Genomic DNA, 17168 nt, shown 5'->3' on the forward strand with positions numbered 1-17168 from the left:
TAGATTGCACAGAGGTGGACTGCCTTTCACTAAGCATGTGATTTATTTATGAATTTACCACTTGCACCAGAAATGTTTAGGGGCGTCATCGCAAAAGGGGTGAATCCATATCCACATGCCAATTTTTAGCTATTTGATCCTATAAATGTAATTTAGGCTATGCGCCCACGATGTAGAAATGTTCAGGATTTTTTCCTGAGCGTTTCTGCATCTCCCTGGCAGAAAAAAAAGCATGCGGATTGCACATGCGGATTGTACATGTGTTTTCCTGCCAGGGACATGCAGAAACGAAGTGTTCTTCACTGGCATTTCGGCATGCGGGTGTCAAGCGCTTTCAAAGCGATTTTAGCATCACTTGGAAAGTGCTTGACAACTCGGTCACACTACATAAATCCATGTAAACAGCATGGATTTATATAGTGTGACCCGAGAGAATGGTTAAAAATAAAAAAATAAACCTATACTTACCGTCCGATGCCCCCTGCAGTCTTGCTGCGCTCCTGTGCTGGCTGCCGGCAGATCGCGGTACGCTGTACTGAAGGACCTGCTGTCACATGACTGTGAGGTCACCGCAGGTCCTTCAGTCCTGCGCGATCTGCCGGCAAGCACAGAGAAGGAGTCCGGGGGCCGTCGGAAGGTGAATATAATCTTTATTTTTTATTTTATTCTTTTTTTTTTTTTTACAGCTTTTAATGGTACCTGGGTGTGGAGGAGAGTCTCCTGTCCTCCACACCTGGGTACCATCCGCACATTAGAATGCGCCAATTACGCAAGTACAGATGCAGTCTTGCGGAATTGGGCGTTCTAATGCAAGGCAATGGCGGCAAAAACGAAGCACTTCCGCAAAATAATTGGTAGCGCTGCGTTTTTTTCCGCAATGATAATCCGCAGCGGAAATTTCCGCAGCATGTGCACAGCACATGTGGATTATCATTGGGGACCATGGCAGACCTTCTACCATGTGTTTTTTAAGCGTTTCTGCAGCGTTTAGTGCCGCTGCGGAAACGCTTAAAAAACGCATCGAGGGCACACAGCCTTATGCCTATATTTTTCTCTCTTCACTATCTTAGACTATTTAGTGCCGATACATCACACACAAATCAGATTAAATTGTTTTTTAAAAACAGGTTGTAATGTAACAAAATAGGTAAAAAGCCAAGGGGTTGAATACTTTCACAAGTTACTGTATGTTCTGTATTGTTACATGTTATGTACTGTCAACCCTGTTTGCTCCTTTTCACATGCAAAGAGTCCTAGAATTAAGGGAGATCGTAAAAAAAAAGAAAACAATTTAAAAGGATATGGGATGTATGAATGTGATTGAAAATTGAACAAACCAGACTAAAAATATTCAAATTTTCCTTTTAAGTCCAAACACAAAGCTAAAACATCCCTGACCTATTGTTACAGGGATCTGCCAATATTAGCCTAATGTGCATAGGCAGCATGGCTCTATTCTTTTGTGCCAGGGGTCAGGAAAGGAGAAAAATTTGCCCAGCAGGTGACCTGTAAAAGAACATAATGAGCAAAGCTGTAGGATGTTAACATGAGGAATTTCAGGGCACACTAATTAGCAGTACCATGCTCTCTTAAGCATGTCATTACCAATAACGGAAAAAAAATAATTTTTTTTTTAACTTTTTCAGCCCTTTTCTGAAACTCGTTAAGGTCTGCATAATGCTTGAATGTGCTGTTGGGAGTCTAAATTTGCTTGCTTGTAACTGTAGAGAAGCCTGGACAAGTTGTAATAAACCATTTAATGTATAACATTTAATAGATTGTCCAGTTAAAAAGATCAAAAAAATGTTTTCAATAGATAGACAACTAATATACTTCAATCACCCAAGGTAGATACTGTGTCCCGTTTTGGCAGATCATATTCTGGGTAGTGCTTCACACAGGATGTTTGTTCTGTGTGTAAAGGTACTGTAGGTAGCCGACAAATTTTAAAAGCAAAGGCAGTACCCACTGTGTATGTTGTGGCAGAGAAGGGGGCTGGCTTGGCTATACAAAAGAGCTAGGCCAACTACCTTCACACACCACTCTGGTCACGTGTTATCACAGAAAACACCTTGTTTTCAACACAAACCAGAATTGGTGCTGCTAGTATCAGGACCAATCCAAATATCTTTCTGTTGAGATACACTGGGACATGCAAACACAACCCTTATATAACTCTATACTGTGCTAACCAGACAGTATCCAATGCACTTACATTCTGCCCCGATCTCTAAATCTTGGATCATGTCACAGGTATTTGTCTACTTCTGCTGACATTCCAGCCACGGTGGCTTTATCGTCTGTTCCTTCTGTCCCAATGATCAGGAGGTCACTAAGTGACATCAGCTTGTTCAATAGACATACTGCTTCTTCTGTGCAAAGCTGTCATTCACTTCTGGCACATGTGCTGAACAAGTAGCTTGCTTCCAACACATCGACCCTATAAAATCTAATGACGTCCAAGCAACAAGACCGCAGCAGTAGAAAAAGCACAGTGGTCAGAGCGTCTCCCTACAACAGCTTTTTCTACTGCACAAGAGCAAACAATAAAGCAACACTGGAGGACAGGAAATAAGCATACATACAGTTGAGGGGTAGTAAGAAAAAATACATTCAAAAACCCCTTTAGGTTAAGTGCACATGAAGCTTTTATGATGTGTTTTTGCGGCGGTTTTCCTGCTGTGAAAACGCTTGTTAAAAGGACTGCTATGTATAGCAATAGTAATCCGGATGTGCTGTACACGATGCAGAAATTTCCGCTCCGGAATACTATTGTGGTAAAATCCGCAGCATGACCATTTATTGCGCGACTCAGCCACAAATTCGCGCCCACTGACTTGCATTGAACCGCAGCAAACCCACAGGTATAATATCTATACCTGCGGATTTGCTTCGTTTCAATTAAAGGGAGAGAACTACTGCTCCTCTCATCCGACCGCCGCTCCCGCTGATAACAGCGAGAGCGGCGCTGCTGAGGGAGCAGTAAAAAAAAAACAAAAAACCCACACCTTATACTCACCTGTCCGGCGCCCCGCGTTCCCCTGCGGCCAGCAGTGCACTGTAGGAGCGCGCTTGCTCCCAGCAGTGTACTGCGCTGCTAGGACCTGCGTTGACGTCAGCGATCAGCTGATCGGTCAACGTGACCTCACCATTGGAACATTCTGAAGAATGCTCCCATGGTGGTAAGTTCATTGGGGCTGATCAGCTGATCTACCACAATGACCTCACTCTAGCAGCATGTACACTGACAGGAGTGATTTTACACCGCTGCCAGTATACAGTGCTGTCTTCTACTGCAGTGACATCAGTGATTGCTGATGTCACTGCTGTAGAAGTGACCCAGATTGTTGTGGGATATTCGTTGGCGGTGATCATGGACGGCGTTGTTGACGGCGGACAGGTGAGGAATATTGTTTGTTATTTTACGTTTTTTTTTTCATAAGATCGATGGCTTCGCGGACAGAGGATAATAAAAAAAATTGTAGAACCGTTTGTTTTTTATTTCATTCAAATACTTTATTTTGGCCGTGTCTTTTATTGAAAGAGCAGCGACCATTTTACTACGCAGTTAGTAATGGGGGGCATCTTATAGACACCCTCCATTACTAACCTGGGCTTCATGTCAGCCGCTAATACAAGGCTGACATGAACCCCAACCCCATTCGCCACCGCTACAGGGCACTGGTAAGAGTGGAGGCTAAGAGACAGATTTGGCGCATGTTATGCAAGCGCCATTTTTGGGACTGCTGAGGGGTGATATTAATAGCCGCAGAGGGGGCCAGGATCCATGTTCCCCTTCCTTGGCTATTAATATCATCCCGCAGCTGTCTGTTTAGCCTTTGGTGGTTAGATTTTATAGGGGGACCCCACGTAAATTTTTTTCTGGGATCCCCCTGTAATCTAGCCCGTAAAGGCTAAACAAACAGCTGTGGGCTGATATTAATAGCCAGGGAACATTGTTGGCTAATGGCCCCTTCCGCGGCTACTAATATCAGTCCCTAGCAGACGGCTTTCCCTCTGCTGGTTATAAAAATGATGCGGGAGCCCACGCCTTTTTTTTTTTTTTTTTTTTTAATTTTAGGTTGTGTGCCCACGATCCGGATGTAGCAGCGCTTTGGACGCATATTTTTTTGCTGCGTCCAAAACGTTGCATTCTATTGAACGCAGGTAAATCCATGTGTTCACTAGACCATGCGGATTTACCGCATTCAATACATTCTAGTGGTCAAATTTCTGTTGCGGACACTAGCGACTCTGCAAGAGAATTTGACATGCTGCGGTCCTGAAAGACATGCCGCATGTAAGTGTCCACGGGTGATCTGCAGGCTCAGATGCACGCATAGTGGGCATGAGATTTCTAGAGATCCTATCCACAATGCTGTAACATCTGGACGCTGCGGGTTTGATGCTGCATAAACACGCAGCGTCAAACCTACAGCGGCTTCTGATTGTGGAGATGTACCCAAACTCACCCACAGCATGTCAATTTCTGTAGTGGACACGCTGGTCTCCGCTGCAGATTTTCACAGATTGAAGTGTCATTATATGTGGTGGATTCACATGTACCGACAACAAAAGTGCGGCATTAGAACACAGCGTTTTGGACACAACAAAAATATGTTGCGATCAAAGGGACATAGTGGCTAATGAAACTGCTGTGAGCTGTTAATAAAGGCCAGGGACCATGTTTACAAATGGCACATTCTCAGGCTAAAAATACCAGCTCACAGCTGCCGCATAAATTACATGAATGGAAATGCTAATGAGATTGGGTGAATGGGATCAGCTGACACCTAGCTCTTTTGTTAGCTTATGACAAAGTGTCAATCAGACCTTTTCAGGACCAAACCTAATTAAAGTAAAGTAAAAAAAGTTAACATACAGACACAGAGTAAACACTTTATTTGAAATTCAACACATTCTTTAATCATTTAAATTATATACTCACCCAGTTCTGACAGTTATCCAAGGGTTTAAGCAATGCCCCATCAAATAACATTATTTAGCTCCAAAAACGCGTCAAAAACACACAATTTCCGCATGCATTTTTCCTGTCAAGGAGATGCGAAAATGCACAGGAAATTTCTGCTTCAAATCCTGACCGTGCGCACATAGCCTAAGGCTATGTGCCCACGACGCAGAAATGCTCCAGATTTTTCCTGAGTGTTTCTGCATCTCCCTGGCAGAAAAAACGCATGCGGATTTTACATGCGTTTTTCCTGCCAGGGACAAGCGTAAGTGAAGCGTTTTCCACATGCGATTTCGCATGCGGGTTGTCAAACGCTTTCCAAGCGATTTTAGCATCTCTTGGAAAGTGTTTGACAACTTAGTCACACTATATAAATCCATGCAACCGGCATGGATTTATATAGTGTGACCAAGTGAGAATCATAAAAAATAAATATTATACTCGCCTTCCGATGGCCCCCGGTGCGTCCGGTGTGTTGGGCGGCTCGCAATGGTCTAAAAGAACCTGCCATGACGTAATTTAGTCATGTGACAGGTCACGCGACCGTGCCGGCTGCAGACAACAATCCATGCTCTTATTAGAACTTTAACAATATCCTTCATAGCAAAGTAGGTACTATTACCGGAAACCATTTTTACTTTCATTAAGACTACCCTAAGTTTTGCATGAACCATACATTGGAGATCGGGGATAAGGAACAGTCCATTATACACAAAACTTACTTGGCACAGGGGAACCCACTCTGTCGGGAGGAATCATAATTTTCACCTGAGACCTGCTCTTTCCTCTTTGAGGTCCCAGTACCATCTTGAAATCATAGGGAGACTCTTATGATTACCGGGATGCAAGATCTAACAGTGACACTGTGATCAAGGCCACGTAGTGGCCGAAACGTCAGCTTTACTTTGTCATTGATTTCACGCTATTGCATTGGAATAAAATTCACTTGAAGCAAAATTATTCAGTACATTATTCAGTACCATGTGCAGTGATTATAACCTTGACATAGAAGTGGATCATTTGATCCGTTCACGAGCACCGGAACAGACATTGTTGAGTGCTAGCCATTTACCCTACTACATGACTAAATGACGTCATGGCAGGTCCTTTTAGACCATCGCGAGCCGCCGGGAAGCCATGACGCATCGCTATGGAGACTGGGGGCCATCAGAAGGTAAGTATAATGTATTTTTTTATTTTAAATTCTTTTTTTTTTTTTATTTTACAGGCACTATGGTACCCGGGTCTGGAGGAAAGTCTCCTCTTCTCCAGAACCGGGTACCATCCGCACATTGAAACGCTTAATACCCGCATGTGCACATGTAGTCATGCGGATATAAAGCGATTCAATGCAAGTCAATGGCGGCAAAAAACACCGCGATTACGCAAATTGGTAGTGCTGCGGATTTTTCCGCAATGATAATCAGCAGCGGAAATTTCCGCAGCATGTGCACAGCACATGCGGATTATCATTGGGGAACATAACAGACCTTCTACTAAGCGTTTTTTAGTCGTTTCTGCGGCGGAATTGCCGCTGCGGAACGGATTAAAAAATGCATAGTGGGCACACAGCCTTAAGCATTTTTTTTTTACTGGACAACACCTATATTTCAAGATCTCTTGATACAAACTCCGAATTGGTTTTCCTTTTGGGCTACAATATTTGCAAGGGAAGAAGAATTATGAGAGAAACTATACATAAAGACTGTCAAAAATATTCAATGTAACCTTGCATTTCCTAAGACGAGAGAAGAATCCATTCTAACAAGAATAAGGATGCAGTATCATGTTCACATTGCATTGTGGTTTTCCATTTAGAACGAAAGCCATGAAACAGTGCCTTACCTGCCACAAGACAGATAGCATCCATTCCCAACAGACCGTACTGCCTTATAATGGGAATCTTTCTGGGAGATATGAAGGAATGTGTGACGGAGACTGAGCTCTGAATGGAGCCTCCAACAAATGTGAACAGAGTCTAAGATAGAACAAACTGCATGTTCTGAACTAAGTATATTATATCATCAGTAACAATATCCAAAGTTTTTAAACAAAAAAAAAAGTTTAATTCTGAACCAAAGACAACAAAGATGTGAAAACCCATATAGAAAAATATTTTGTTATTGGTGAACAATGTCCTTGAGGAAAAGCCTTCAGCTGTTCTTCACGTATATGTAATTTCTACGTAGTTTTTCAGTGTGGACATTGTATTCCTTCCATTATTACTGCTTTAAAAACTGCAAATCCAAAGTGCTGACATCACAAGAATTTAGCCCATAAGGTATCCACTGCAAGTAAAAAAGAAAACTTGTATCAAAGTTTACTGCCAATAATAGATCACACTGTAATGTTAAACACCGACTTTACAGAAATTCAATGTCCACAGCCATAGTGACTGGTGTATACATCCTATCCTTTTCTACACAAAGGCCCCAATTTATCAAGACCAGCGTTGTTCACGCCAGTCTTGATGAGGGGGAGTGCTGGAGTCAGAAACTCCTGACTCATTAAGAGACAATCAAAACAAACTTAATGAATTAAAACAAACTTTGATGACACTCTGATCAAAAACACTGATGAAACTCTGACTTTTTTTATTTTTATTTTGCATACAAAAAAAAACAAAAAAAACACTGAATTCTGAAGGAGCCCTTAGACCTCCAGTTGCCAAGACAACAATCTACTCCCCACAATCTTATTGCGGGGAGCTGATGGAATAACAAATTGAGTGATCTTAATGGAGCCATTGCAGCGCCCTGACTGTTGTTACTTTTCACTGCTGTGTCTGTGCTAGAAGCACTGATGGGGGGAGCCCAGAGATCACGCACTAATGGTGAAGATGTACTGCCTTTTCACATATTGATGGAAAGTTGCACATTCCATTAGAAAGTGAAAGGCAGTACAATGATGGGATTACAAAGTTTTTTGTAGTAGCAGTTTAAAAAAAAAAACAATGGTATCGCCATAACAGCTCTGACCTGCAGAATAAAGTTCACATGCAATATTACCAACACAGTGGACACTGGAAAAACAAAATATGTCACATTAAATGCTTCATTACTGTATTGTCTGAAAAAAGATGCTCACTTCTGTCCACATCTTATCTACCATATATGACTGCTACTGGAATAAAAAAAAAAATATTCTGCATTGGCATGCAGGAGCCGTACAACTTCTCCATGGACTGCCATGGTGATGCAGCTAAGTGACTACTATGTCGTGGCCAAAAGTTTTCAGACTGACATAAATTTTGGTTTTTAAAGTTTGCTGCTTGAGTGTTAAGATTTTTTAATAAAATATTTCTATGGTTACTGAACAACTCTAATCCTTTTAAAACTTTTTTGACAAACACATCAAGTTCATGTAAAGACTCAATATTTACAATGCTGACCCTTATATTTCAAGACTTCTGCAATTCTCCCTGGCAGGATGGATATCAGCATCAGGCTAAATCCTGACTGATGACAACATATTCTTGTCTAGTCAGTATTTGGAGTTTATCAAAATGTTGGAGTTTTTGTTTGCCTACCCGCTTTTTAAGGATGGATCACAGATTTTCAATGGGATTGGGATTTGGGGAGTTTCCTGGCCATGGACTTAAAATTTCAATGTTTAGCTCACAGTCACTTAGTTTGCACTTGTGACATGGTGCTCCATCATGCTGGAAAAAAGCACTGTTCATCAGCAAATTGTTCCTGGATCATTGGGAGAAGATGCTCTTAAAGGATTTTTAGATTCTTTATTCATATCAGTGTTCTTAAGAGCATGTAGTGATGTACAATCCTTGTTACAGCATGATGGAGCTCCATGTCACAAGGCAAAAGTGATAACTAAGTGAATTGGTGAACAATGACATTTTGCTTCAATAAACAGAAAATTCCAGATCTTCATCCCATTGAGAGCCTGTGAGTAATCCTCTAAATGTGGAGGGGACAAACAAAAAAACAGTGATAAACTCCAATTACTGATTAGACAAGAATGGGTAGCCATCAGTCAGGATTTGGCACAAAGCTGATATACAGCTGTCAGGGCGAATTGCAGAAGTCTTGAAAAATAAGAACTCTGTAAATATAGAGTCTTTCCATAAATGTCATGTATTTGTCAAAAACAGTTCAAAAACTTCTGAAATGCTTAGAATTGAACTTCAGTAACCATAGAAACATCTATCTAAAAACAATGATGCAGCAACTTTTCTGAAAATCAAAATGTGAGCCAGTCTCAAAACTTGTGGCCATGACTGTAGCTGCAGCACATGTACAGGAGAGGTACTGACTTTCCAATAGTAGTATCATTTTGAATTAAAAACTGATCTCTACTTACGGCAATTTCATCCTCATGAAGACCCTGGCCATGAAAAAGCTCAGGAGAACACAGACAAACCCAATAAAAAGCAGAAGGAATCTGTTCAGCTTGGGAATATTTGGTGCATTGGATCTATCAAGGATTATAAAGCCTAAACCTCCCATTGTAAAAAGGAAGCTTGAAGCCAGGCCCTCCATTATATATTGCCCATTTACCCTGTAGGGAAAAAAAGAAAAGATTTTTTTAAACAATTTTTTTTACACTTATGAAATAACTTGTTTGACTTAAGCAGATATCTTTTTATTCAGTTATAGTGGCTGTTTCTGAAAAAGCGACAAGAGTAATAATGTATATGAATTCTCTGCACCTGATGGGAAAGTCTTCAAATTCAGCTATAAACTATAAATACCGCATATACAGCACACACACAGTTCATTACTGTATAGTCACAGCCACAGTGCTCAGCATCAATCAGTACACCCCCTTTGAAAAGTAAGGTTTGCTATCATTATCTCACTAAAGAGAACAAATTTCTAAATTTTGACAAGACTTGAGTTTCATAGAATTTTTTTTAACCCATAACATAAAAGTAAGGTTAATAACAAAAACAATAATATCTTTCATTACAAAATTTTCAAATTTACTCAAAATTAGTTGAGGTAAAAATGAACACACTCCACATCAAAAACCAGGGCTGTAAGCCAAACCTCCGACTCCTATATTTCCATGACACCGACTCCACGACTCCCTCATCCATGGCTCATGTTTAAGTGATGAATTTACTGCAGCACAGATTCATCTCCGCTAAACATCTAGACCCTTAGATCAGGAATAGGACAGACATTTATAGGACAATTCATAACTTTCCCAAATTCTTATGAAAAAATATTCCCTACAAACTGCATTGAACTACTGTCCCCAATTTATTATATATTTTAGGAGTCGGAGTTGGTCCATTTTATACAGATTACGACTCCACAGACCTGTCAAAAACTACTACATCTAGTATTTTGTATGACCTCAAGTCTTCTAGGCATGGAATGAACATGTTTGTCACATATTACGACATTATCTTTTTACATTCTTCAACAATAACCTATTTTAAAGCCAACCTATTACCAGAAAAACGAAATATTAACCTGCAGATATGTAGTTAATCTGCAGGTTAATAGCGTTAACCTGCCCAGCACCCGCACAAAGCCGAACGCTGATGGAGAAAATGAATTTTAAACCCCGGAGTATTCGGGGTTAAGTCAAGGGGATGGCACCAGCGCCGATTTAGTCTCCGCACCCAATACAGAGAGAGTGTCATTCAGGAACGGGGTGCGGTTACAGTGAGTACAGGTCAGCAGTCTGACACTGTACGACTAATACCAGAAACCGAGCTGTTCTCACCACTGGAACACCACCAGCGTAGGGCAGCTCTCAGAGCATCCCTCCGGCAGCTCCTTCTTCCAGCAGTGAGAACAGCTTGGGGGCCTTGTATTAATAGTATAATATTAGGCTGCCAACCTGTGCTCACCGCTCGGCAACTCCTGTTACCTCTCCCCGCTGAACACTGCAAGCAATGATAGGGAAAATTGTATTTCAAAGTACAGCTCTACTATAAAAATAATAAAAACATGTGCCTAGCTCCAACCACAGCTGTGAACTGGACAGCCCAGGGGGTCCGCACAGGTCACAGCTGAGGCAGCCATAGTGTAGGAGATCCGACCGCAATCGCCTGTGGTCTGAGGATGCCCTATTTGCTGTAAGGCCATGTTCAAGTGTTCAGTATTTACATCAGTATTTGTAAGCCAAAACCAGGAGCGGGTGATAAGTACAGAAGTGGTGACGTGTTTCTATTATACTTTCCCTCTGATTGTTCCTCTCCTGGTTTTGGCTTACAAATACTGAGGTAAAATACTTACCAAATACTGAACGTGTGAACGTGGTCTAAGTGTCAGACACTTACATACCAAGAAACAAAAATGACAGCTGCATATAGCTGCAGAAAGTAATAAGTACATGTTTAAACACAACATTTTATATTGTTTATAAAATTATTTTATGATTATAAATGCAAAAATCAGAACCGCGACACATTCCTTTTAAGTAACACCCTTTTGTAGTCTGGAATTAATTTGTTAGGAAAATTACTTTTTTTAAATGTGCAAAATAACAAATCTTGTTTGCAATCAATGAGTATTTTGTAGTATGTTATCCCATAGAAAATGTTGAGTCTTAAAGGAAACTAAAGGTTTTCTGACAAATCTGTTATTATGTGGAGCGCTGCATGCACTATAAGCATTAACTGTGAATGTTATGCCTCCTTGGAGCTCTCATTTTTGGCACACCTACAAAGTCTAGGTTACTTCCGGCTGGGGTAATATGAAGTTGGAAATGGCTAAATGCAAGATTCACCATGGTAAACCTGCACACTTGCCATGACGCAATCCCATAGAGCCTGAATTTAGGAGTCTCACCTGTAGGCCAAAAAAGCCACTGGTCGCTGGTGGCCATGCTCATCCGTCATTGAGCCAACGCTGGGTGGCTCCACAATTACATCATAAATTATCCCTATAGAAAAGAGGGAAAAAAGGTTCTGTTAATGATCTAAATCATCCAATATAACTCTTCCTATAAAATAAACGCACATTTACAAGTATGCCTATAGCGTGTTGCAAGAATAATTTGTTGCTCCCCAGGCCTGTCAGCATTAAGAGAGTTTTTCTCAACCACCTCTACTAGTCATCGTTGACAGGCAGCAGCGGTGACGGCACAACTACAGCACAAATAGTCGCTGCAGTCAAATACTGTGCTTAGCATTCTTGTGTCAACTAACTTGGCATCACAGCAGCAGTCAATCATGTGCACTGTAATCATGAAATCACTGCTGCAGCCTGTCAAAGAACGTCTGCAGAAGAAGACAATTCCCTATTCTGAAGCAGCAGTGGGTTTGACATTTGATAGGTAACTTTGGTAAGCCGGAGGAGTTAATACATATTTTTGGAAGTCTTACTAAAATTATTACCTTCTAAATAGCATAAAATGATATTAAAGCAAAAGAGCACACTGTAAACAGCAGGAAAAGGACCTTTCAGTCGGCTTGACAATCACGATTTTCACACCAAATGTCGGACCCCTGACCTGAACAGCCTTTTTGTATGCCGGTGAGGCTTTTGCTTTCGGTCAGGAGACTCTATACACGCATGATAAAACTCAGGGTAGACGACTACATATGGATTGAGATGCTATTTATCTGCAGACATAAGGGTAATCTGCAGGTAAATAGCATCTCAATCCATATGTAGTCATCTTACTGCAGCAGCAACAGGGAGGAAAATTAAGTTTTATTCTCCCTTCAGCTGCTGGTTTCCAGTCATCAGGGTTGTGCAGAGATAGCGGTTACAGTCACTGCTAACTATACAGTGAGAGCAGCAGTAATCATTCACCGGCATACTGATACCCTTCTCTACACACGTTACAGAGCAGGCTGTCAATCAAGGTGCTGGGATAGTGATTACAGCCACACTCCTTACTCCTTGTATAATGAGCGGTGACTATTAGCTCCCTGCATCACCCTGATGAAGGCTGCAGGGAGAATAAAACTTCATTTTCTCCCTGTATCCGTACTTCCAATCGGGTACAAAAGGATTTAAAAGCTATTTACCTGCAGATTAACCCTCCATCGGCAGGTAGTGTTTCTGGAAGGGACAGGCTCCCTTTAAATATTTTCTTTTTACAATACAAATATGCCAAGTACACCACAAAGAAGTGATGTGAAACAGGTCTAAGAGTATCTGTGACATACATTTGTGCACATAACCTGTAGTTTTGCAGTCTTCTTGGCAGTTTTTCATCCTTTTCTTTTTTAAAAGCACAGAGCCATCTAAGTTTCATGGTCAGCTTAAAGCTACTCTGTTTAAGGTGTTTTCTAATCTTCGTTGTTAAGGAGCCTTTGGTCCCCCCTTGCTGGGGGCGCTCTTGATTGACAGTTCAGATCAGTTGCACCACTGGTCAGAACTGTGCGCTCTCCCATGTTGCAAGCAGAGGCCACTTTACATCTACAGCATCGGAGGAAGACATTACAAGGGCAGACTCCTTACCTGGGAGACCAGCGACCACGCAGATGGCCAGTGACCTATGCAACGAGCGGTACACTATGCGCGTATACTGATTAAACATAATAATTAGAGATGGCACATTAGACAACACCTTTCTTCCTGATTTGTGATTTTCCTTTGTTATCCCTCCTGGAAATGAATGAAATGACTGACAACAGGGTTCTAAGCTGGTCAAAGGGGCGTGTCATTACACAGTGAAATAAGGTGTCAGCTGATTGGAGCATATCACAGTGTGCACGGACACACCCCCAGCAGGGAACAAGGAGCTGTCAATATATTCATCACGTTCTTTAGGACACACCCGGCGTGGTGCAGTCTGTGACACTACATTGTCACCTGTGTAATGCCACCTGACGTATGCCCGTACCTCACAGCGCTGGGGGCCTTGTTACACTCCTGGAGATCAGTTTCCAGGTGGTCCGTATTGCTATGTGCAGAAAGGGTTAACAGTGGGAATGGTTTCTCAGAATGTGCCCATTTGTGCTGGAGACTGGTCATCAACCAGTGCTGCCCTCCAGCAGGTGATTACATGGGCAGGTTTCTGTGCCCTGCACAATCATACACATCTGAGTGTGGGAAGAGGGCCCTCCTGTGGGGTACGTGTGATAATGCAGGAGATGCCATCCGGAGAGCACAGGGCCCATATACTAATATATCAGGACAGCACCTCCCCCATGGGATGCATTACATAAAGCAGTGATCACCCACCAGGTGGGGGGTGCACGGAGCTCTGCCCCCTAATGTACACCTGCCCCACAGCACTCACCTCCAGTGATGAGGAAGTAGGACACCACCACCATGGCGTACACCGTCATAGCGGAGGGCATGTGCAGCCACGTAGGCTTCTTCAGCTTCAGGTTCGGACATTCCAGCACAGTGAATGGTATTCGGTACAAGCTCTCCATGCTGCAGCCTCACAGCTCCCTGCAATACACAGGCACTGAGCAATGGCGGCCACGTACACAACACGGGCACAGCCGGCATACACTTACCTCCAGCAGAGACGGCACCGGACCAGCACAGGCCTGACGTGGCGCCGCAGCCGGAGAGGGGCGGGACACAGGAAGCAGTCATTGCGGCCGGAGAGGGGCGGGGACACAGGAGAGGGGCGGGACACAGGAAGCAGTCATTGCGGCCGGAGAGGGGCGGGGACACAGGAGAGGGGCGGGGACACAGGAGAGGGGCGGGAACAAATGGGGCAGTCACCTCAAGCGGAGAGACGCGGGGACACAGGAGAGGGGCGGGGACACAGGAAGCAGTCATTGCGGCCAGAGAGGGGCGGGGACAAAGGAGAGGGGCGGGAACAAATGGGGCAGTCACCTCAAGAGGAGAGACGCGGGGACACAGGAGAGGGGCGGGGACACAGGAGAGGGGCGGGGACGCAGGGAGCAGTCATTGCGGCCGGAGAGGGGCGGGGACACAGGAGAGGGGCGGGAACAAATGGGGCAGTCACCTCAAGAGGAGAGACGCGGGGACACAGGAGAGGGGCGGAGACGCAGGGAGCAGTCATTGCGGCCGGAGACACAGGAGAGGGTCGGGAACAAATGGGGCAGTCACCTCAAGAGGAGAGACGCGGGGACACAGGAGAGGGGCGGGGACACAGGAGAGGGGCGGGGACGCAGGGAGCAGTCATTGCGGCCGGAGACACAGGAGAGGGTCGGGAACAAATGGGGCAGTCACCTCAAGAGGAGAGACGCGGGGACACAGGAGAGGGGCGGGGACACAGGAGAGGGGCGGGGACACAGGAGAGGGGCGGGGACGCAGGGAGCAGTCGCCTTAAGCGGAGAGGGGCGAGGACACAGGAGAGGGGCGGGGACGCAGGGAGCAGTCATTGCAGCCGGAGAGGGACGGGAACACAGGAGAGGGGCGGAAACAAATGGGGCAGTCACCTCAAGCGGAGAGACGTGGGGACACAGGAGAGGGGTGGGACACAGGAGAGGGTCGGGGACACAGGCAGCAGCCACTGACGGCATACCAGTAAGGCTATGTGGCCACAATGCAGAAATGAAGCAGAATATTTCTGCATGTACTTGGCAGTCAAAAAACGCTTGCGGATTTTACACGCGTTTTTACATGCGGATTTGTCATGCGTTTTTCAAATGCATTGGGACCTCAAATCCGCAGGCAGAAACGCACAAATAATAGACATGCTGCGGATTTTTCCGCAGGGAAAATCCGCTGCGGAAAATTCCGCAGCATAGGCACAGAACATGCAGATTTTCATTGGAGATCATGGGGCACAAATTACCAAGCGCTTTGCAAGCGTTTACGCTGCGGAAATTCCGCAGCAAAAATGCTTGAAAAACACATAGTGGGCACACAGCCTAAGGCTGTGTGCCCATGATGCGTTTTTTAAGCGTTTCCCCAGCGGCAAAAACGCTGTGGAAACGCTTAAAAAAACACTTGGTAGAAGGCCTGCCATCTTCCCCAATGATAATCCGCATGTGCTGGCAACATGCTGTGGAAATTTCCGCTGTGGATTATCATTGCAGAAAAATCCGCAGCATTATCAATTATTTTGCGGAAGCGCTGCGTTTTCGCCGCCATTGACTTGCATTCGAACGCATGTATTCCGCATCACTGCATCTGTGCATGCAGAATCCACGCGTTTCAATGTGCGGATGGTACCCAGGTGTGGAGGACAGGAGACTCTCCTCCGGACCCGGGTACCATAGAACCTGTTAAAAAAAGAATAAAATAAATATCATACTTACCTTCTGATGGCCCCCGGTGTCTTTATCCGATGCGTCCTGGCTTACCGGCAGCTCGCGGTGGACTGAAGGACCTGCCGTGACGTCATTTAGTCATGTGACGGGTCACGCGACCGCTGACGTCGGCAAGTCCTTCAGTGTACCGCGAGCTGCCAGCAAGCCGAGACAAGGACACCGCGGGCCATCAGAAGGTAAGTATACATTTGTTATTTTTTACCATTCTTTTACGGTCACACTATATAAATCCATGCAGGTTGCATGGATTTATATAGTGTGACCAATTTGACAAGCACTTTCCAAGTGATGCTAAAATCGCTTGGAAAGCGCTTGTCAACCCGCATGCAGAAATGCATGTTCAAAACGCTTCACATCCGCTTGTCCCTGGCAGGAAAAACGCATGTACAATCCGCATGTACAATCCGCATGCGTTTTTCTGCCAAGGAGATGCAGAAACGCTCAGGAAAAATCCAAAGCATTTCTGCATCGTGAGCACATAGCCTAACGGTGGAAGGCTGCATTGTATGTGCACCGCGCTCTACACTGACTACAGAGCTCGCAGTGTGGCTATGACAGGACCCTGCTGTCTCACCAGCACATAAAGAAGTTGAATATTTAATGTAAATGTGCCATAATTGGGTAATAAGTGACAAGAGGTAACGTAACTGCTCACTTTGTAAGGGTGTGTAACCCACAACAAAGGAAAGAGTTCTAAATCCCAAAAGTTTCAGCTGCTGCAACACCAAGTTGGAGGAGCCCAATGTAGTAATTAAAGGGGTATTCCCATCTCCAAGATCCTATCCCAATATGTAGCAGGTGTAATAATGTTTCATTACTGGTTCATTATGTCTCTTTCCTCATGTGCAGGCATTGCAGTATCTTAGGTATCCATGGCTACAGCCACTGATATAGTGACAGCTAGTTGCTAGTGGTTGTAACCAGATACCTAAGGTCCTGCACATGAGGGAAGAGACATAGTGAATCAGAAGAACTATTCTACATTTCTAATTAGAGGTATTTGCTAATATTATCCTTACACCTACTACATATTGGGATATGATTTTGGAGATGGGAATACTCCTT

At 43.9% G+C, this 17168-nt stretch overlaps 1 protein-coding gene across 1 annotated transcript; it reads right to left on the minus strand.

Moving 5' to 3' along the window:
• Positions 1-1110: 1110 nt before the first annotated feature.
• On the minus strand, positions 1111-14515 carry OSTC (oligosaccharyltransferase complex non-catalytic subunit). The gene is made up of 5 exons (XM_073640993.1): positions 14370-14515; positions 14144-14301; positions 11737-11830; positions 9290-9487; positions 1111-7257 (listed from the first exon to the last, which is right to left on the minus strand). Exons 2-5 carry the CDS (start codon positions 14280-14282, stop codon positions 7239-7241), a joined length of 450 nt encoding a protein of 149 aa, XP_073497094.1. The 5' UTR covers positions 14283-14301; positions 14370-14515; the 3' UTR covers positions 1111-7238.
• Positions 14516-17168: the final 2653 nt, after the last annotated feature.

The sequence above is a fragment of the Phyllobates terribilis genome, unplaced genomic scaffold, assembly GCF_046119375.1.
Source record: "Phyllobates terribilis strain yellow unplaced genomic scaffold, ASM4611937v1 Scaffold_1__5_contigs__length_1240528914, whole genome shotgun sequence".
NCBI classification, from domain to species: Eukaryota; Metazoa; Chordata; class Amphibia; order Anura; family Dendrobatidae; genus Phyllobates; species Phyllobates terribilis.